The following is a 23,543-nucleotide window of genomic DNA, read 5'->3' on the forward strand; positions in this document are numbered from 1 at the left end:
CCATTGTAGACTACTCAGTTCAAACCTGCATAATCTCTCAAGTTCCTTTTTAAATGCTGGTTTACTTGCTCCTCCCTTGAATATAATTACTTCTAATTAATTACTGAGATACGACTGCAATCATTGTGATTTATGTTTTGCAACTATCGCATTAGTAATGGAATAACTCAGCCTGCAGTGGTTTGAAAAGGGTTTGCAGTTACCATCACCCATGTGATTGTGACAGATTTTGTACTAGGTTACCCTTATATCTTGTAGAATAATTCTGTACCTGTACTCTTGTGCATGGCCAATTTTTTAAGTTTGTGGCCCCTTAAATTTCTTTGCCAGGTTGCTGCTCAACCCTGCACACCTGCGGCTTAGCGGAAACATTGCACACAAGCATTAGTGCTATTGCTAAATTTGTTCAATTATTCTACTACTGCAAATGCAACTTACATTTATATTCCACCTTTTAATGTAAGTGAAAGGTCCCAATACACTTCAAAGGAACATTATAAAACAAAATATGATACTGACCCACTTGAGATATTCAGATGAAATTTAGTGCAGAAGTGCGAAGTGATTAATTTTGGTAGGAAGAACACAGAAAGCCAATATAGAATGTAGGGTACAATTCTAAAAGGGGTGCAAGAGCAGAAGGACCTGGGTGTATATGTGCATAAGTCGTTGAAGGTGGCAGAATAAGTTGAGAGAGCAGTTAATAAAAGTGTGCCGTATCCAGGCTTTATTAATAGGGCCACAGCATACAAGAGCAAGGAGGTTATTTTAAACTTTTATAAAACATTGGTTCGGCCTCAACTGGAATATTACATCCAGTTCTGGGCACCACACATTAGTAAAGATGTGAAGACATCAAAGAGAGTATGAAAGATTCACGAGACTGGTTCCAGGGTTGAGGAACTTCAATCTATCTACTTAACTGGAGAAGCTGGACTGTTTTCCTCAGAGGAGAGAAGGTTGAGTGGAGATTTGATAGAGGGATTCAAAATCATGAGGGGTCTGGACAGAGTAGACAGGGGGAAACTGTTCCCATGGTTGGAAGGATCAAGAATGAGGGGGCACAAATTTTAAGGCAATTAGAAAAAGAAGCAATGGAGACATGAGAAATGCAGCAAGTGGTTAAGGTCTGGAATGCGCTGCCTGTGTGTGTGGTGGGGGCAGGATCAATTGAGGCATTCTAGCAGGAATTGGATTATAATCTGAAAAGATAGGGTTACGGAGTGAAGGTGGGGTAATGACACTAGGTGAACTGCCCATTCAGAGCTGATGCAGGTGTGACTGGCTGAATAGCCTCTTGTGCTGTAACAATTCTGTAAATCTGTATAGGTTAGGTGACCAAAAGCTTGGTCAAAGAGGTAGGTTTTAAAAAGCTTCTAAAAGGAGGAAAGCCAGGTGGACAGGTGTAGGGCCTAGACAACTGAAGACACGGCCACCAACAGTGGAGCAATTACAATCTAGAGTCCAGAATTAGAGGAGTAACTATTCATAAGTTCCACAGGGGAGAATGGAGGGTGGGGAATCATGATTCTTTGAGGGGCTCCACTGACAATGCAGTTTAAAACCATTCAATCCCACCAGTCCCCCTAATGCTGGTTTACCTGTCCCTGACTTGAATTCAGCAACTTCCAAGTAACTCCTGAGATGTGCTGTGTAAAGGTTGTAGTTTGTGTTTTAAACCTTTTTCATCAACAATAGAAGCAGCACAACTACAACAGCCTGAGCAGAGCACATGAACCATTTTGATGGCTGCTTAAAGCACACTTCATATCAGTGGTGCTGCTGGTTACCAGAGGTTGGTACAGTTTTAAAAGACTTTAGCTGCAGAAATTCAGAATTTGGCCTCTAGGGTTGATCAGGTTGAGCTTAACAGAGTATTGTAAAAAAAAAGTAGAGTCTCTCCCACCTAAGCTCATGTTACAGTTTAAAAAAAAACAACGCTTTATCCTTACGAATGTAGCTGGAAGATCACCCTCTTGATATCCCGAATAAAGTTAGTAACCCAGCAGTATCTATTCAACTGCGATTAGCACTCATTTTTGTTTGGAATAGCTTTTACATAGATTTTACAGAAATGAACTAGAACTTGGTTTTGTGCTGGGATTATCAACTACACAATCTGACATGAAGGCATGGAATAGTTTATACTTTTTTTTTTGAAACCTATGATACGTGACTGTACATGACATATACGTTTTATTTATTCTTTCATGGGATGTGGGCATCGCTGGCAAGGCCAGTATTTATTTCCCATCCCTAATTGCCCTTAAATGGATTGGCTTCTTAGGCTATTTCAGAGGGCAGGTAAGAATCGGTCACAGTGCTGAGAGCCTGGAGTCACATGTTGTCAAGACCAGGTAAGGATGGCAGATTTCCTTCTCTAAAGGACATTAGTGAGCCAGATGGGTTTTTACAACAATCAATGCTAGTTTCGTGGTCACCATTGCTGAGACTAGCTTTCAATTCCAGATTTATTAACTGAATTAAAATTCCACCTGCTGCCCTGGTTATATGCATTTATGTAGCCCCTCTTATAATCTTGGGATGTCCCAAAGGGGTTTACACCCAATGAAGTACCTTTAAGTACAACATAGGAAGCACAGCAGCCAATTTGTGCACAGCAGGCTGTCACAGACAAGAATTTGATGATCAGTTTTTGTCATTTTGGGATAAATATTAGCCAGGACACATGGGCTAACTTCCATGCTGGTCTTCAAAATAATGACCGTGGGTTCTTTAATTTGCACTCGAGAGTGCAGGTGAGGCCTCAGGTTAATGTCGCATCAGAAAGACATTGCCTCTGACAGTGCAGTACTCCCTCAGAAATGGCTTGGAGCGTCAGTCTTGATTTTTGCGCTCAAGTCCTGGATTGGTTCTTGAACCCATGTGACCCAGTGAGCCCTCCCCCGCCACGCAAATGTTCTTGGATCACCACTGTCTTCCTCAGGCCTGACTGCAAAAGGAAGTGTTGTGTACAACATGGCTCCAATTCTGACCTCCACAAGGTAACCTTATTTTTTTTTTTAAATCACACCGATGACATGCAACATCAAAGGAAGGCAAGTTAACTCTTGCTGTAATGGGGATGATGGCATGCAAGAATGTATAGTGCAATAAATTACACATCCGTCAATAACTATTAAATATATTACAAATATAAATGACAAAATAATAAAATCTGATGGAAAATGAGAATTTTCATCATCAGTTATCATCATCTGGAATGCCCTATCAAGAAGAGTGGTAGAAACGGATTAAATAGTGATTTTTCAAAAAGGAATTGGATAAGTACTTGTAAAGGAAAATTTGCAGGCTGGTGAGGAAGGAGTAATGGAGGGGGACTGATCGGAGAGCTCTTTCAAAGAGCCAGCACAGATACAATGGGCGGAATGACCTCTGTGTGCCGCAAGACTCTACAGAACATTCAATCCCCTGTTCTTCAACCTCACAGCATCAGCATTTAAAATACCCAACTGTCCTGCTCTGCATTCTTTCCCCTCTTGAACACATTTATTGGCCAATTGAATTGTGGTTTTTTGTAGTTACCTACCATTGGAGCCTCATCTCTGAGAAATGTTTCCTGCAGCCAAACTCTGTAAATAAATGTTTTTATTGAAGAAATATTTATTTTCAAATAACTGGCCTGTTGTATTAGCTTTTGGCGTTAGCATGTGAGTGATATTTCTCTTGTAAGATTTTTCTTGACTTTTTAGTCCTCTCAGGAGCTGCAGAAGTAGTAAATGATGCAGAAACAGTACCAACAAATCTGTACGAAGCCTTGAAAACGACTATGGACACGCTGCAGGTTAGTGAATGTAGATTTTATTTCCTCTTTGGTCCAAATCTTTGTGGGCCCACTTTACGACAAAGTGTTTACTCTCAATTATTTAGTGGTTTGTATTTGTGCTCCTTTTTTATAAAAATTCTTTCATGGGATGTGGGTGTTGCTGACCAGGCCAACATTTGTTGCCCATCCCTAATTGCCCCTGAACTGAGCAGCTTGCTTGGCCATTTCAGAGGCTAGTTGCCACATTACTGAAAGTCTGGAGTCACAAGTGGGCCAGACGAGGTAAGGACAGCAGATTTCCGTTCCTAAAGCACATTACAGAGTTTCTGAAGGTCTCTTAATGAAGGTAGTTCATACTGATGGAAGATCACCTCTCCTTGTCCGTCTCACCTTAGGTTGTTTGTCCATGTTTAGCTTTGGGAATTGTCTAAAACATACCTTCTATGATCCTATTATAATTATAACATGAGGATTGAATTTACACGTGCTTGAAAGGAATCCAAGGTGGGAAATCAGCACTACAATATTGTAATCAAATGTCTTTCATAAATGCATCCTTTGAATGTAGCTCCCACCTAAGTGCAGGACTAATGAATTTACCCTTCAGTTATAGCATACTTGAAGAATAGATGAGATCTCCCTGGCATCCTGGCCATTATTTATCTCTCAGCATCACAAAAACAGATAATGTGGCCATGATTGCATTGTTGTTGTGGGACCTGGCTGTAGACAAGTTAGCTGCTGCATTTCCTACATTACAACAATGAATACAGCTAATCAAATACTTAAGATCTGTAATAGGCAGTGGGACGTCCTGAGGTGGTCAAAGGCACTATATGAATGCAAGTTAAGAAAGCTAGTGTGAAATGGACCTTTAAGCATATGGGGGGGTACTCTGCTGACTCTCCATTCGTGTTCTGTATCCCCAGAATTAGGCAATTGCACTCCACCCAGTTGGTGGTATGCCTCATGAACCAGACACAATTTATTATTGAGGGTAGCAAATGCTTGTTGGAAACTGGCAAGCCTTTAATCTCAACAATGAAACATGATCAGCAACAGCTAAAGACAACAGATGAGCTCAGACACTGACACTGAGTTGCACTTCATGGGCCTATATCGATTGGAGTTCGGAAGAGTGAGAGATGATCTTATTGAAGCATATAAAATCCTGAGGTGACTCAACAGGGTGGATGCTGAGAGGATGTTTTCCTTTATGGGGGAGTCTCAAATTAGGGGACACAGTTTAAAAATAAGTGGTTGCCCATTTAAGGCTGAGATGAGGAGAATTTTTTTTTCTGAGATGTTAGTCTGTTTAATCCTCTGCCCCAGAGAGCAGTGGAGGCAGAGTCGTTAAATATTTTTAAGGCTGAGTTAGATTCTTGATTGAGAAGTGAGTAAAAGGTTAAATATAGAGGGTAGACGAGAAAGTAGAATTGAGGCAGCAATCAGATCAGCCATGATCTTATCAAATGGCGGAGCAGGCTCAAGGGACTGAATAGCTCCTAACTGATATGTTGTTACAGTAGGTGTGTATTTGGGTAATAGTGTCTCATTACCTCTGGGTATACTATTTGTTAGAGACAAAGAATCCAGATTGAATTTCAGGTGGTTCCTGAATTGTGAGCAGACAGCTTTTTGTCCTGTGTTTTTTTATGCTTGCTTCCTAATATGAATATGATTCCAAGGTGTTGTTTTAGTGCTGCACAACCAGAGTGGCCAGCTGTGACATTATTTGCTAGGGTACCCGAGGATGCCTTTGGTGTCAAACACCAGTATCGAATTGATACAAACAACAACTTCAGAGCCTTTAACATAATGAAACATCTCAAGGTGCTTCACAGGAGTATTATAAAACAAAGTATGACACCGAGCCGCATAAGGGGATATTAGGTCAGATGATCAAAAGCTTGGTCAAAGAGAGAAGTTTTAAGATGTATCTTGAAGGAGGAAAGTGAGGCGGAGAGGTGTAGGGCAGGAATTCCAGAGCTTAGGGCGGGAATTCCAGAGCTTAGGGCTCAGGCAACTGAAGGCAGTACCTCCAGTGGTGGAACAATTATGGTTGGGAATGCACAAGAGGCCAGAATTAGGAATGCAGATATCTGAGGGTTGTGAGGTTGGAGGAGATTGCAAAGAAAGGGAGGGGCAAGGCCCTGGAGGGATTTGAAAACAGGGATGAGAATTTTAAAATCAAGACGTTAACTGGGAACCCGTGTAGGTCATTGAGCACAGGGGCGACTGGGGATGGGAGTTGCTGCGAGATAAAACATGGGCAGCAGAATTTTGCAGGACCTCAAGGTTTGTTGATGGTAGAAGGTGGGAGACCAGCGAGCGTGCATTGGAATAGTCAAATCTAGAAATAAAGGCGGCATGGGTAGGGGTTTCAGCAGCCAATGAGCTGAGACAGGGCAAAGTTGAGTGATGTTACAGAGATGGAAAAAGGCAGTCTTAGCGATGGTGTGGATATGAGGTTCAAAGCTCTTCTCAGGATTAAATGTGACACCAAGATTGCAAACAGACTGGCTTAGTTTCAAACTGTTGCCAGGAAGAGTGATGAATTGAACATAGTGCACATATTGGCACTCCAAAACAGTAGTAGCAGCAACTTGTATTTAAATGGTGCTTTTACTGTAGCAAAATGACCAAGGTGCTTCACAGGTGCGTTATCTGACAAAGTTTACACAGAGCCATGTAGAGATATTAGAATAACTTGGTCAAAATGTAGATTTAATAGAGCAACTTGCATAGAGTCTACAGCACAGAAATGGGCCATTCTGCCAACTGGTCTAGCCTGGCATTCATAGTCCACACGAGACCTAAGGCAGGAGGGGAGAGATAGAGAGACAAAGATGTTTACAGAGGGAATTTCAGAGCTTAGATCAGAGCTGAAGGCCCAGCTGCCAGTGGTCAAGCAAAGGAAATCGGCTATGTGCAAGCGGCCGGAATTGGAAGAGCACAGGGACTTCGAGGTTAACGGTCTGGGTTTACAGAGATGGGGTGGGACAAGGCCATGGAGAGATTTGAATACAAGGATGAGGATTTTAGTATTGAGGTATGGCTGGTCTGTCAGCATCTGTAGAAATAAATAACAGGTAATGTTTTGATGTAACCCTATATCAGCACACTTTGTACCTGTATCAAATGGTCTTTCAGTCACTTGTTAGATTGCAATATTCATGCTACTTCATTTTATTAATAGGCTCAATTAGCAAACCTGTTGGAGGAAAAGGTTGATCTGAAAAAGAAATTGGGGCAACTGGAGCATTACTGTACACAGTTATCTGGGGAAACTGATACAATAGGTATGTGATCTTATTAGAGAAAAATCTCGGCCTTGTTCTACAATACCATGTTACATATTCTGGCAGCCATCCCATACTGTTGAGGGATACTGCTGTTAAAATTATAGTTGCTTTGTTATACTCACCCCCCCCCCCCCCACCCCAACCACATCTTCATCTATCTATTCCCCCGCCCCCCTGCCCATTTCTCTTTCTCTATCCGCTCCATCTCCTCCTTTCTGGAAGAACTTAAGCAGTAATTGATTACATTTTTCATGACTAATGACATAGCCAAGCCTGATCCTTTAAAAATAATTACTCTGTAGTAATTAGAAATGGAAATTCTAGACTGACTTTTCTTTCCCCCTCTACCCCTCTCATTCGCACTACTAAACCTGGCAAGATTGACTAACTCGGCCATTGAGGGAAGCTCTGATGAGTTTCTAAATTGCATTATTGTGAAGTCTGCAACACGTTTATCTCACAGTTTTGCATGTAAATGCTTTATTTTTTTTTAAAGGGAACATTTGAGGATCATTAAGCGCCTTTTGCATTTGCCATGATGCAATAAACTAGCTTATTTCTTGCAAACGAGCAGCTTGTTGGTTTTCATTGCCCTTGTGATTGTTCAGCCCCTTACTGATTGAATGCTGCTAGCCCCCTACACCATGAGCTTTTATTTTCTGCAGTAACCTTTGATGTGGCACTTTATCAAAATGCCTTCTGGAAATCTAAGTGCAGTCCATCCACCGGTTACCCTTTATCCACAGCAGATATGACCCCTTCAAAGAACTCCAATAAATTGGTTAAACATGATTTCCCTTTTCCAAAACCATGTTGACTCTGCCTGATTTCCTTGAATTTTTCTAAGTGCCCTGCTATAACATCTTAATAGCTTCTAACATTTTCCCTATGACAGATGATAGGCTAACTGGCCTATAGTTTCCTGCTTTCTGTCTCCTTCCCTTTTTGAATAAAGAAGTTACATTTGCTATTTTTCAATCTAATGGAACCTTTCTGGAATCTAGGGAATTTTGGAAAGTTAAAACCAGTGTATCAACTATCTCACTGGCCACTTCTTTCAACACCTTAGGGTGAAGTGCATCTGGACCTGGGGATTTGTCAGCCCGCAGCCCCAACAATTTGCTCAACACCACTTGCCTGATGATTGTAATTTTCCCGAGTTCCCCCCCTCCCTTCCGTTTCCTGATTTACAGCCATTTAGTTCTTCATCCTTGTGCCAGCTCTTTGAAAGAGCAATCCATTCACTTGCTCTTTTCCCACAGTCTTGCAAATGTTCAGCTTTTCCTTTCCCTTTTGCTGTTCTGTTCTGAAAATGACTGCAGTTGTGGATAGAGTTGAGCTTTTCCTTCCTATGAAATAAGTGAGTCTGATGTTTATCTTTTGTCTTTAGGTGAATACATTGCACTTTACCAAAAACAGAGAGCTATACTCAAACAGAGGCACATGGTGAAAGAGGAGTACATCTGCAAGCTGGCTCAGGATAAGGAGAAGTTGAGGGTAAATGTGGTCCCTATAATGCTGAATGCCTGCTTTTTTAAGATGTTTATTTCTGTCACACTTTTTCTGAGAATAGTCCAAGCTTCTTAAAAATCTGTTATGCTGTAGTGTGGGGGACGTGATTGCAAGGTATTGCTGTGCCTAGTATTGTGAAGGTGCTGAATTAATATCAGTGGAGATGTGGTCGTTGCCCAAAATTGCCTCAGCAATTGTGGCATTTTAATTTGGCTCACTGCCGGCTGTGCTCAGTAACTGAGATGATGTCTATAAAATCCATTCTTGACTCATTAGAAAGCTAATAGAATTTCTAATTGGTGTAGTGGACTTGTTAAAGGTTTCCTGATGGTCAGTAAAGAAAAGCCTACTTATATTGACTGAGGTGCCATCTGTTTGTTTGCCAGCTTGTTCAGTTAACTGCATGTTTAATATTCTTTAGCCCATTCTAAGATTCAATGGGTAAGTGTGTGCAGAATTGTTCTGAGCTTATCTTTCCCTTCGCTCGCTGCTGCTTGTTGCTGAGACTCGGGTGCTTGATGTTTGGAGAGCTGCTGGTTTAAGATCGCACCAGTTATTTGTGCACCCCACAACCTGAGCCCTGATTGTGTTTCAGGAACACCAAATGACTTTAAAACCAACTGGGCTGAGAGCAATCGTATAAGGAGAGGATTGATCTTGTAGCTCTCTTAAATAATGAGGCCCAAGCACAAATGACCAGGAGTGCATTGCAATTGGATTATGGTTCACCGTCCATTTGTATTTTACAATCCTGAGCTCCATTATGTAATATTTCAGTTAATTTTTCTGATGCATTCTGCCCACATTGTTCATTCAGAACAGTGGTTCACAGGAGGCCTAAGAAATTGACTGTTGAAACTTGGGTGTAGTACAGATAAATTCGAAGTAACGATTGAAGCTCGGATGCAATGGTGCGTTTTCTGTGTGTGACTTTTCAATTAGTTCATAAGTGCTAGTTAACATAACTGAATAACAGAAATTGGTTAAAGAGAGCTATAAAATAGAGCACTGAGTTTTAACTCCACAGAAAATCTAGAATGAGTTGGTGTGACTGTTCAACCGAGAGTAATTACAGTCATAAGGGAAATAAGCACTTCAGGCCATGGAGAAAATATTAGAGCCGTTTTCGTTGGGACGTTGCGGCATTTATTATCTATGCTTTCAAATGAAAACAGAAAAGAAATTCCAGTCATCTATAATGCTTTAAAATTGAGCTGTTAACTATCTTTTCAGAAAAAATTAGGAGAACTGCAGGAGCTTTCGTTGGACTTGGCGGGTGAGAGAAAGAAGTGGTACGATAGATACGTTCATTTCCTCAAACAGTCTAAGATACCATTAACGCCTGAAATGCGACAGGACGTACTGGAAGAAGATCTGGTGTCCAACAACGAAGGTTTGTAATGTTTACCGGAGGTTCTCTGCAGCTGCATGCTTTTTTGTCCTTCCTTTTGTTTTTCCTCCATTGCCCTCCATCTGTCTTGACCAAAGAGCGTGCCTCAGGCAGTACTGAATGAGGGTTTGCTTCTGTTGTACCTTTGTCAGCTTGGCATTTTTTTTGGGTAATAACCTTGTGTTCAAGCTACACACCAGCACTGAAGTGCATGATCTGGGCTGATACTCCAGTGCAGTACTGAGGGAGTGCTGTTTAGTTTGAGCTGACCCTTTGCCTGTTCCAGGTTGCAGAATATTCTCCTGGTCTACTGTTGGCCTCGACTAGTACCACCTTCTGACCGCAGTGCCTGAATGCTACTGACTCAGGCAAGCTGATGCACCTACCTGTACTCAAAGCTGCTGAAAGCAGTGGGGAGCAAGCATCAAAATGTTCATGTTGCATAATGCCTTTAAGAAAGGAAAATGTCCTAAGTGCTTCAGAGCAGCATTAACAAACAAAATTTAACACCAAACCACCTAAGGTATTAGGACAGATGACAAAAGACTTGCTCAAAGAGGTAGGTTTTAAGGTGCCTCTTAAAGGGGCAGAGAGAGATGGAGAGGTTTAGATATGAATTCCAGAGCTGAAAGCACTACCACCAATGGTAAATCAATTAAAATAGGGGCTGCTCAGGAGGCCAGAATTGGAGGAGTGCAGAGATTTTAAAGAGCTGTAGCGCTGGAGGATATTACAGAGATATGGAGGGGCGAAGCATTTGAAAACATGGAAGGTTTGGAACTGCACCAAAGATGTAGCAAGTTGTATTGCAATATATCTTAAGGAAAAGGGAAAAGAACGCACTCAACTTGTGATGGCTGGAAGGTTACTGAAGCAGTAAACGTGCATGGTTGTTTTAGCAAAAGCTGGAGAGTTCATTTTAAAATCTCAGAAAAGGAAATATTTTATGGTGAGTGTTCCCCACCGTGTTTGGCACCGCTGCTTTTATTTCCTGAACCTTTCCTGTGCAGTCATTAATTTTGTTTGGGTGAGCATTTATGTTTCTAGCATAGTTCTGTGGGGGAGGTGGTGGCATAGTGGTGTTGTCACTGGAACAGCATGCCAGAAGTGGTAATTCTCTGGGGACCTGGGTTCGAATCCCACCACGGCAGATGGTGAAATTTGAATTCAATAAAAATGTGGAATTAAAAGTCTGATGATGACCACAAGACGATTGCCAATTGCTGTAAAAACCCCTCTGCTTCACTAATGTCCTATAGGGAAGGAGACCTGTTGCCCTTACCCGGTCTGGCCTACATGTGACTCCAGACCCACTGCAATATGGTTGACTCTTAAATGCTCTCTGAACAAGGGATGGGCAATAAATGCTGGCCTAGCATTTCCAGTAATAATTCTGTATTTTGAAGATGGGAGTTTCTCCTCATCCTTACACATTTCTGGCCCCTCACAAAATCCAAATTTCCAATCCTTGCCCTCTAAGCTGGAGCTAGATTGGAGGCAGAGGGAAGGCATATGGGAAATTTGGTCCTCAATCATTTCCAGCTCTACTCTTCCAGCCATTAGGGGTTATGTAAGAGCAGCCTGATGACTGTTGAGCCTTGTAGGGCTATGCACATAGCATTCGAAAAAAAACAGATGAACTGATAGCACAAATAGAAATAAATAAGTACGATCTGATAGCTACAGGACGACGTAGATTGGGACCTGACTATTGAAAGGTATGTGACATTTAGGAAGGACATGAAGTTAGGAAAAGGTGGAGAGGTGGCTCTGTTAATTAGTGATGGCATTACCACATTAGAGAGAGATGACCCAAGTTCAGGAAACTAGGATGAAGCAGTTTGGGTTGAGATGAAGAATGATAAAGGCAAGAAGTCACTTGTGGGAGTGGTGTACAGGCCCCCTAATTGTAACTACATAGTAGGACAGAGTATAAAAGAAGAGATAATGGGAACTTGACAGAAAGGTACAGCAATAATCAGGGGGGATTTTAATCTACATTTAGACTGGAATAATTAGATGGGCAAAGGTAGCGTAGATGAGGAATTCATAGAATGTTTTTGGGATAGTTTCTTAGAACAGCACGTTCTGGAGCTAACCAGAGAGCAGGCTATACTAGGCCTGGTATTGAGCAACGAGATGGGATTAATTGGTAACCTCCTAGTGAAGGCATCCCTAGGTAGCAGCGATCATAATATGAATTTTACATTAATTTTGAGGGAGAAATGAGTGTCCAAGACTAGTATTTTAAACGTAAATAAGGGCAATCATGAGGGCATGAAAGCAGAGCCAGCTAAAGTGATCTGGCAAATGAGGTTAAGGGATAGGTCAATAGAAGTTCAGTGGCAAACATTTAAAGGGATATTTCAGAATGCACAGAATATATATATTCCAATGAGAAAGAAAAATTCCAAGAGGAGGGCCCACCATCCGTGGTTAACTAAGAAAGTTAAAGACAGTATCAAACTTAAAAGAAAACGCATATAATTACGCAAAGACGAGTGACAGGTCCGAAGATTGGAAAGAATATAAAGAACAGCAAAGAATGACAAAAATAAAAAGGAGGGAAATATTAGAGTATAAGAGAAAGCTAGCTAGTAATATAAAGACAGATAGTAAGAGTTTCTATAGATATTTAAATAAGAAAAGAGTTAAAGTGGGCGTAGGTCTGGGGAATTGATAATGGAAAGTAGAGAGATGGCAGATGATTTAACAAGTAATTTGCTTCAGTCTTCACTATAGAGGACACAAGTAACATCCTGGAAATAGCTGTAAATCAGGAAATGGAAGGGAGGGGGAGAACTCGGGAAAATTACAATCACCAGGGAAGTGGTATTGAGCAAATTGTTGGGGCTGTGGGCTGACAAATCCCCAGGTCCAGATGGACTTCACCCTAAGGTGTTGAAAGAAGTGGCCAGTGAGATAGTTGATACACTGGTTTTAACTTTCCAAAATTCCCCAGATTCCGGGAAGGTTCCATTAGGTTGGAAAATAGCAAATGTAATTCCTTTATTCAAAAAGGGAGGGAGACAGAAAGCAGGAAACTATAGGCCAGTTAGCCCACCATCTGTAATAGGGGAAATGTTAGAAACTATTATTTAAGATGTTATAGCAGGGCACTTAGAAAAACTCAAGGCAACCAGGTAGAGTCAACATGGTTTCGTAAAAGGGAAATCATGTTTAACCAATTTACTGGAGGTCTTTGAAGGAGTCACATGTGCTGTGGATAAAGGGGAATTGGTGAATATACTGCACTTAGATTTCCAGAAGGCATTTTGATAAAGTGCCACGTCAAAGGTTACTGCAGAAAATAAAAGCTCATGGTATAGGGGGTAACATATTGGCATGGATAGAAGATTGGCTAGCTAACAGGTAGCAGAGAGGCATAAGTGGGTCTTTTTCTAGTTGGCAGATATGACGAGTCGTGTGCCAGAGAGATCAGTACTGGAGCCTCAACTTTTTACAATTTATATAAATGACTTGGATGAAGGGACCGAAAGAATGGTTGCTAAATTTGCTGACAATACAAAAATAGGTAGGAAAGAAAATTGTGAAGAGGACGCAAGGAGGCTACAGAGTGACATAGATAAGCTAAGTGAGTGGGCAAAGATCTGGCAAATGGAGTATAATGTGGGCAAATGTGAAATCGTTCATTTTGGCAGGAAAAATAAAAAAGAAGCTTACTATCTAAATGGTGAGAGATTGCAGAGCTCAGATACAGAGGAATCTGGGTGTCCTAGTGCATGATGCAAGGATAGCAGGTAGTTAGGGAAGCTAGTAGAATGTTATCATTTATTGTGAGGGGAATTGATTATGAGAGTAGGGAGGTTCTGCTTCAGTTGCACAGGGCACTGGCGAGACCTTATCTGGAGTATTGTGTACAGTACTAGTCGTCTTATTTAAAGAAAGATGTAAATGCATTAGAAGCAGTTCAGAGAAGGTTTAGTAGACTAGTACCAGGAATGGGTGGGCTGTCTTATGAGGAAAGGTTGGACAGGTAAGGCTTGTATCCACTGGAGCTTAGAAGAGTAAGAGGCAACTTAATTGATACCTTTAAGATCCTGAGGGGCCTTGACAGGTTGGATGTGGAGAGGATGTTTCTTCTTGTGGGAGAATCTAGAACCAAGGGTCACAGTTTAAAAATAAGGGGTCACTCATTTAAGACAGATGAAGAGAAACTTTTTCTCTGAGGGTTGAGAGTCTTTGGAACTCTCTTCCTCAAAAGGCGATGGAAGCAGAGTCTTTGAATATTTTTAAGGCAGAGCTAGCTAGATTCTTGATAAGGGGATGAAAGGTTATCAGGGGTAGGCAGGAATTTGTGGTTGAGGTTACATTCAGATCAGCCATGATCTTATTGAATGACGGAGCAGGCTTGAGAAGCTGAGTAGCTGCTCTTGGTTTGCATGTTCAAATATGCAGCCCTATTTGTAAAGTACTGATGCCACTTAACAGGAAAAAGGTTCCATCTGCTCCCTGACAGGATTCTTGCAGCTAGAAACTGATCTTTATTCTGCAGTTGCAATTCTGAGGGACCCTCCTCATGAGAAAAGGGAAATCCTTGCAACCCAAGGGAGTTGATTTCCGTGTGAGAAACTTGAAAATCATTCTTGACCTTCCCTTAACTTACTGTGGGTGGAAAAGCTTTGTGTGGTATGGTTGTTTAGTGGCTTTTCAGGGGCAAATTTGCTTAATTTGTGACTTGCCTGGTGCATGTAAGATTTTGTAGAAGTACTAGCTTCTGTTTATCCCTCACTCTGCCTCTGGTGTTGCCATACTGATCCATAGATCACTTTCCTGGGGTGAGTGCCCTGATCGTTTTAAGATTTACTATGGTCAAAATTATGGCAAGGAGTTTGACACAGCATGGCACTGTGAGAAATACCACACATTTCTACACTTCCCATGTGGAACAGTAATGAGAATGACAGTTCAGCTGCCCTACTAGTAATAAGCTTATTCAGCTTAAATGTCTCAATAAAGCATGGACAGGTGTTGGGTAGATGATATTTGTGTAGTGCACTTGAGCATCAGAGTTCTGCGTCGCATAGTAGTAGAATGACATTTTATACCCAGACTGCTTCTGCATTGAGTTCCTATCTCAGCCATGTCCCCCTGAAGCACTGAAGTTTTGTTGCATTGCAAGGCGCTGAGTATATTCTCCTGAGCTGAGTGACTTTGATAGCGCATGGGAAATGGTAATTTGTGCATTCAGCTAGGAATGATTTATAGTGTAGTGCCTGGGGAAAATGCAAAAAGGACATCCTTAAGGAAAGGAGTCTTGCCTCAGTTGTCAGGGGAAATACACTGGCTCCATGCAGTCATACTGACTGTGATATGCATGGTTTGGCCTGTGTTAATGGTTCGAGGGTTAAGGGGTGATTTTTCTTTTTTGTCTGCAGAATGTAACGCTTTGATTTCAGCTGAGTTGCAAAATGATGGATTTTGCTAAATTGAGAAATAGGTTTTTGCAAACTGCTTATGTTCCTTGTTGAGTTTGTTAAAGTTCAGACTGAGCCAGAACACTTCAATAACCTGAGAAATTCTCAGCCACAGTAATGTTTTTTAATTTTCTTTTCTCCCCCCCGCCCACCCCAGATCTGGAAGATATCAGCTTAGGGGATGATATCGAGTTTGAAAGCATTTCACCCAGCTCCCGCTCTTCCAGCAGAGGCCCTGCAGCAAAAGCAGCTGTACCCACCGAGGACTACACTACAAAAAAGATCATAGAACTTACCGAAGAAATCCAAAACCCACAGACTCAACCGAGCTCAACCCTGACATTTATCAACTGTGTTCCCCTTTTCTATAAGCTTGCTGAGAATGGGGTAATGAAGATTGAAGTCGTCTAGAGATCTGATCTGTTCAAGCACAGGGAACATAATATTTTTTGGGGGTGGGAGAGCCTTGTAAAAAGTTATATAGTTAAGGATTTAAAAGGCTAAGTACATCGATAAGCAACATTGGTATAACACAAGGAATTTTTGAGACCAGAGAAGCCATGGTTCTATCAAGCACCAGTGTTAACCTAGCATGATCTCTATTAATGCTTCATCAAAAAGATTACAATAATTCCTAAAAGTTCCTTTTAACTGCTGCTTTGAAACCCTTTACAAACATAAACATTTATATTATGGATTTTTAAAATCCTACGCTGGTAATTTCCACTCCTACCTTCCCTTCCCAAAGAGTTGAGTTATTGTAATTCTCAAACGATAATGGTAGGATTGTCCCAGTCAGTAGCCATTTGACCTGACTGCTTTCGTAGACTATCACGCCATCCTTCAGGCTCTATGGCAACTTAGTACATTTCTGTTACAACCAGAGAGTGATGGGGAATTTGTGAAAATACATTAATTTTGAAATAGATCTTCCCACCATTTTATATATTAAGTGTAAAAAAAAACTTTATTTAAGCTGCTGAAAAAAATTGTACTTTTTAATTTAGAAATGCATTTGTAGAGCTGCCCCCAAAATGGTCTAACAGGTAAAAGCATTGCCATACATGTAATGTTCAATCATACAAATCAGAGGAACAGGCTTGACCCTGAGATCAAATTGACTTTTGATCCTCGTTGTCCCAGGCCATTATATGAAGAATAAGACACTTGAGTGAGGTACCCAAGGACTGCCAGCACCTGTTGAACCTTAACCTTAGCAGAAGTTGGAGTCTTTAGGGAACATATTATCCTGTGATTTTCTGTTGCTCTGATTTTAATGAGGTTCACACTAGTGAATGCACCATAAGCAAGGGGAAAATGCAGTGAGCTGCGTACTGAGCCTTGGAAACTGTATGACGTGTCCTGCAATCCAAAGCTATAGAATTACACAGTTATAGAAGTCTTACAGCGCAGGAGGAGGCCATTCGACAAGACCAGTTTAGCTAGTCCCACCTTCCAGTTCATGGTCCTCGAATAGATATCCCAAGTGTTTTTTAAATGCAGTGAGGGTTTCTGCCTCTACCACCCTTAGCAAGCAGTGATTTCCAGATCCCCACAACCCTCTGGCTGGAAGAATTTCTCAGTTATCCACTTATCCTTCCACCAGTTTCTTTAAAACTATGCTCCCTGCATATTGATCTCTCTACTAATAGTGAATAAGAAGGACTTATTTCTATCTAGGCCCCTCAGATTTTTATACTCAATTAAATGTCCTCTTGGCCTCCGCTGTTAGAAAGAAAGCAAACCCAGCCTTTCTTCAAACTAGAATTCACCATTCTTGACAAGATCCTTGTGAATCTCTTCTGTACCCTCATGATTTTGAATTTCTCTATCAAATCTCTCAACTTTCTCTTTAAGATGAAAACCCTAGCTTCTCATGTCTATCCATTCTCAAATCTTTTCTGCATCCTCTCTCAAGGCTTTAGGAAAAATGTAAAGTACAGTGCCCAGAATTGGATGTAATTCTCCAGTTGAGGTTGAATCAGCGTTTTAATGAAGGCACATCATAACTTTATGCTGGCTCTCCTTAATTCAAACCTCTCCAAGTACCTGTTATTTTTTTCCCCTGATTATTGTTTCTAAAACCTTACCCACCAATGAAACTGATGGCCTTTGGTTACTAGGAATGTCCTTACACCCTCTTTTGAAGAAGGGTGTCACATTTCCAATCCTCTGGCACTTCTCTTGTATCTGTGGAAGTTTGGAAGATCATGGCAGGCCCTTCTGCTATTTCTACCCCCATTCATGAAAGTGTGCCATGTTTAGCTGCACATGGTCAGATTGTGAAGGTGTCATATTTACCTGTAAATAGAATGTGAAGATGTGCCCTGGTTACCTGTACATGGTCAGATTATGAAAGTGTGTCATGATTACCTATATATGGACAGATTGTGAAGGTGTCAAGTTTGCCTGTATATGGTCAGAATGTGAAGTTGTGCCATGGTTATCTGTACCTGGACACATTTAAGATGTTAAGTTTATCAGTACATGGTCAGATTGTGAAGATATCATGTTTACCTGTATATGGACAGATTGCGAAGGTGTCAAGTTTACCTGTACGTGGACAGATTGCGAAGGTGTCAAGTTTACCTGTACACGGTCAGAAAGTGAAGATGTCAGGTTTACCTGTACACGGTCAGAAAGTGAAGATGTCATGTTTACCTGTACACGGTCAGAAAGTGAAGATGTCATGTTTACCTGTACACGGTCAGAAAGTGAAGATGTCATGTTTACCTGTACATGGTTTGAAAGTGAAGATGTCATGTTTACCTGTACATGGTTTGAAAGTGAAGATGTCATGTTTACCTGTACATGGTTTGAAAGTGAAGATGTCATGTTTACCTGTATGTGGACAGATTGCGAAGGTGTCAAGTTTACCTGTACATGGTCAGAAAGTGAAGATGTCATGATTACCTGTATGTGGACAGATTGTGAAGGTGTCACGTTTACCTGTACCTGGTCAGAAAGTGAAGATGTCATGTTTATCTGTACATGGACAAATTGCAAAGATGTCAAGTTTGCATGTACATGGTCGATGTGGAAGTGTGCCATGTTTACCTGTCCACATACAGGTAATCATGCCACAGCTTCATAATCTTGCCATGTGCAAGAAAACATGGCACACTTGTTAATTGTACATGAATTGTGTATCATTGTATATAAGTGGTGCCATTAACAGGGGATTCATGTGCCCCTGTAGATGCGGACTGAAACTGGTGGTTGGGTTAGGTGGTGTATGTGTGTAATATATAACTTTGTAAATAAATTATTTTAAAAGTAAAGATCATAAGGATTGGCTTCATCCTTCAGTTCTTCTATTCTTCAGCTGGCTTTCCGTTCATGAGAGAATTCTCAAGACGTACCATGTTTTCCTGTATGGTTGAATTGTAAAGGTGTGCCATGTTTTATCTGTACGTAGATTCTGAAGGTCTGCCATGCTTTCCACACCTGCAGCCAGAGAGGATTATCTCAACTATTTCTTCCCTTGTCCCCCTTAGTGGTCTGGGATTGGTGATTTATCCACTTTTGAGGATGCTAAATATTTTAATATTTTCTCCCTCATGTTTATCCCAATAAAATCAGCTGCCTCCTTATCCACAATGTCTGCTTTGTTTCTCTGGGTAAAAGAAACAAATTATTCTTTAAGAACTATGCCCATGTCTTGTGCCTTTACATGCAAGTTACTTCCTTGATCTCTGATTGGTACTACTGTCCTTTAGTTATCCTCTTGATCTTTTGTGTATTTATGAAACTTTTTGGGCTTACTTGATTTTATTTGCCAATATATTTAATGCCCTCTCTTCGTTGTCCTCATTTTCTTTTTAGTGCTCAGTTTGTGAACATGTTTCATGGTTTCTTGTATGCTGGCAGATAGTGAAAGGACTTGCCATAATCTTCACAACCTCCCCCCACACTTCACCTAACAACCTGGGAGCCAAGCTATCCAGACTGTGACTTATCCAGTCTATGTATAGCCAACCTTTCCAGTAAAGACTGCCTATCAATTTTCACTCCACCAAATACCTATATCATCTCCACTTCTATTGATATTTTGTTAGCATCCGCTTCCTGAATAACGAGTACTTTGTATTGAAGTTGAAGCATTTTACCCTTGCCAGATCCCCTCATCCCTTCCTCTTTAACGTTATCCCAGTCAACATTTCAACTAATTCTAAATCCTCCAACATCACCATTCTATAGTTCTTGCGTAACTCTGCAATTTTCCTGCAGATTTGATCTCCAATCTCTCGCTATTCAGAGGCCTGTACAATACCAACAGTAGCATGATCACGGTACTCTGTTCCTACCCCCTCAAAGACATCCTCTTTCCAACACTATCTGAAGTATTTCATTAGACATTGAGGTAGGGGAGTCTTTTGGACTCCATCTGTGAATTGTTTGGCTCATTGCCTTTATTTTAAAAACCATGAAAGACTTCTAGAGTGACTTTTTGCTAATCCCAAGCTATGTGCCCTTCCCAGGTTATAAAATGTGAACCTGAAACAGCTTTCAGATGACCCCCAGATTAGACTTATGTATAACGCTGTTTGTCCGTGCCAGAGATTTGAAAATCTCAGGAATTCAGAGCATTTAATGAACCTCCTCAATTGAGTAAGTTTTTCCTCGGGTTATGATTCCAAATTTTACACTTTGCACTTTTCAGTCTGATTTGTTTGTATATCTCAATTTTATATATTTAAAAAAAAAAGAGGGGGATCAGTTTTGTAGAAAAGAATTCCAGTGGAACACAAATTATAATAAGTGGTATGGTATTGTTTTATTGGTTCACATGGGAGAAAGTCTTCCACCCACCACTCTTCACCTTACTGTTGCAAGATGATGTAAGTGGAGGAAACAAAGGCCAGAAGGTCAAGAGACTTTCATGATACTGTATACTGGAATGTAGTTATGTTCTGAGTTGCCATACTGTGTGTGTATATATATATATATAAAAAAAGGTAAAGACAACAATTGATGTACAGCCTTGCACTGCCAGGTGCAAACAATTCTGTATATGGCATACTTGTGTAAGAGATTCATTGTAAATTCATTATGGAGGAGAGATTGGCAGCATTTTCAGCTGTTGCTCATGGTGTATATCATAACTTGAATCTAATTAAAAGGAAATTGGGGCTATGATTTTAGTAAATTGAGATATTTATTTGGGAGTGAAGAATCCATTTTATTAAACAATGAAGAGAACCACATATAGAAATAAAAGTATTATAATACTGACGTGATCATGTTGGACTTTCTTGTTAAATAAACCGATTTAATAAATTGCACTTATCTCTTTGCCTTGTCCTAATTTCGTATTTTGATTTAAATCTGGCAGGTTTTCGGAGCACAACACAATATTTAGTTACGTGCTGGGGAAACGTCCTTGCTTTGGGCGCCCTCCAGTGGTTTCCATTGTACTTGGAGGCAAGTCCCAGGTTTGCTCCTCAGCCTATGTTAAGTTAACTGATCTCGGCTAGGGGCAGCATTTGACTGTCCCTATAATTTTCTGCCACTTCTCTGGGTCAGGGTTGTCTTCTAATTCAGCGCTGGAGCTCGCACACAAAAATATTAGCCCCTTGGCATATGTGGAGGTTAAAATTGAAAAGGAGGAATTGTTTTTTTGATAAATTTTAACGAGCATTAATTCCAAAGCTATGACTGACTCAACCTAATGGGAAGAAAATAGTCAAAGGTCAGTAGCTGCTGCTCTGTTTGTGAAGACTTCCTTCCCACTGATGGAAAGAGACCTAAGCTGGTATAGATTTGATTATCTGCATAGTACAAAATGATAACAATAGTTGGAAAAAATAGCAAATATTTTATAGCAGAAGAGTGCTAGGTCAGCTGCACTTGATGCTTTCTGTGTGAATCTTGCAATTCTGAAAAGAACAAAAGAAGCAAAATCCATTATTAGACAATTATAGTTTCCGCCTGGTTTCTGAAGAAGTTGGAGGGAGGTTTAATGGTCCTTGATTAATCAGCAGAGCTTTGAAAAGGTGTTCCTGTGTATCATCACCTCCAAATTTCTCTCCAGTCCACAAATCACAAAAACTTGGACAAATGTCATTGTTCTGTGTTACTGGATCAGAATCCTGGAACTCCTTTTGGGATACCTTCACTGCCCAGGCTGCAAATATTCAAGGAAGCTCACAACCACTTTCTCTGACAACTATGAATGGGCAATGTCCTTGGCTTTGCCAATGATGCCCATATCTCAAAGGAATTTTTTCAAATAAAGGAGGTTTTGTCCACCGCTTTACAGCATTGTCTTCCATTGGATATGCAGTAAATGTGAAGTGACAGCAGTGTTCTTGCCTCATTTAGATATTGCACTCTGAGTAGTCACAATACACTGCAGAGGTAGAAAGATGATCATAGTGAAAAGCTAATGTGAATGTTCTCACTAGACTGCTTTGATTCAATGGCCAAGCAATAAGTGAATTGGCGTTTATCAAAAATAAACTACTTACTTCTCTGTGTTGATGGTGCTTAGGAACTTTATTTTTACAACCTCAATAAATGTTAAATGTGTGGATGAACAAGTATAGATTTCAAATTTATATATTTATGTCTATACATTTTTAGATTTGCATGTAATGTTCTTGCACTGTTCATGTGAATACTTGCTAGAATCTAACTTGGAGAAATCACTGAGTTTAAAAAGATGAATTTAAGATTATTAGAAGTAGTTATAGGCAGGGATGAGTTGTGATCAGCTGGAGTAGGTTTGATTTCAGGGCCACTAAACTTTGGTATAAACCAAGTTTGTGAGGCAAAATTTGCAACTTAAAAAAAAATGCTTATACTTTTCAGATTAATTCCTGTTGACTAACTAAACATTGGGAGTGATACCCTGACAAGAATACTCATCAAGAGGCCCAGATAAATCCTTAATCTCTGCAGCATAGCTCCTTGTCAAGAAACTGTTTGGGGTTTACCACCTAGTCTATACTTAGGTGAGATTGAAGCCTAAACATGTCCTGCTGAACTGTTTTACGTTAACCAGTTTGATTATATTAGCTTTTATGCTACCAGCCTCCAACTAGATTCACAAAAGCCACTGAGTGAATCATTTAAGTTGTTGCCAGTCATCAAAAATCAGACAACAGCGCCACAAACAGACAGGGATTTAACAATCTGGGAGTAATAATTAGTACTTAAATAGATATGCAAACAATTAAGAGACTAGGTTAATTGATGAACTAAGAGGTTTCAAAGGCAGTTCAGTTATGTCATAATTCTTACTGCCTTGAGATTGATATTAATTAGTGAGATTAATTTAGGATTAGATTCCTTAGCTGATAAATGAGCAACATTGAATTGCCAGTCTATTGAAGAGACCGAAGTCAATGTGCTGGTACATAACAATGTTTTCAGAAATTGTGTAATCTCATCCTTATGAGCTGCTGTCAATGAAGTGGTTCTGTTGCCTTTCTCTGGGGCAATGGTGTAGACTTTTGAGACATCAGAATGATGAACCTCCAGCTGTAGAGTTGTCCATTCCTCTGGAATCCTTCTGGGTTAAGCTATCTTTCACACCTGTATCTGATCTAACTGCCTTAAATCTCTCCCCTCTCGGTCTAGGAGAGACTTGTACCTCTTGGTGGCACATATTTGGTTGCTTGTAACTTCACTGTCTCTCAGAAATGCACTTTTAAATTTTACACAGCCTTTTGCCAATGGTACACAAAGACCTCTACGCCTTATACTACAAAGACTGCTAAAAGAATTGACAGACTGAGGACTCGTGTCAAGAAGATGTTTCTTCAATTCTATTGACTACTCTGAATAACAAGGGTTAGAAGAATGCAGCTCTTCTAATATCCTTTATAAACCCCCAGATGAATGAAGCACTGACACCTAGATATATGAATATGCCAAAAAAACTTTGTTCACTCCTGGGTTTCTTAGCTTTTTGGCAATAAAAGATTTGTGCACAGGTTCAAATAAAGCATATTTATGGCCTCTCACTTAGTTGTCTCCAGGCCTGTGATTTTGATGGCTTACTTTCTGTTGCTGTTGAAGAATGTTTTGTTTTTATAAGCTTTTATGGTTTCTTTAGTACTAGTTTCTTCCTAGCATTCAGTCTGACTGTTGACTCCATTTTGAGG

General features: G+C 40.4%; 1 protein-coding gene across 2 annotated transcripts in view; it reads left to right on the plus strand.

Annotated features, from left to right (window-relative positions):
• The window catches only part of golga2 (golgin A2), a 75,659-nt gene extending 54,931 nt beyond the window's left edge, over window positions 1-20,728 (plus strand). Inside the window, exons 25-29 of one of the 2 annotated variants that reach the window (XM_078550085.1) lie at window positions 3,714-3,805; window positions 6,987-7,089; window positions 8,483-8,589; window positions 9,838-9,997; window positions 15,590-20,728. In XM_078550085.1, the coding sequence (XP_078406211.1) occupies window positions 3,714-3,805; window positions 6,987-7,089; window positions 8,483-8,589; window positions 9,838-9,997; window positions 15,590-15,843 (716 nt within the window). In that variant the 3' untranslated portion in view covers window positions 15,844-20,728. The remainder of the gene's footprint in view (window positions 1-3,713; window positions 3,806-6,986; window positions 7,090-8,482; window positions 8,590-9,837; window positions 9,998-15,589) is intronic. The other variant, XM_078550086.1, reaches the window with a different exon arrangement.
• Window positions 20,729-23,543: the final 2,815 nt, after the last annotated feature.

The sequence above is a fragment of the Cetorhinus maximus genome, chromosome 10 (assembly GCF_964194155.1).
Source record: "Cetorhinus maximus chromosome 10, sCetMax3.hap1.1, whole genome shotgun sequence".
NCBI classification, from domain to species: domain Eukaryota; kingdom Metazoa; phylum Chordata; class Chondrichthyes; order Lamniformes; family Cetorhinidae; genus Cetorhinus; species Cetorhinus maximus.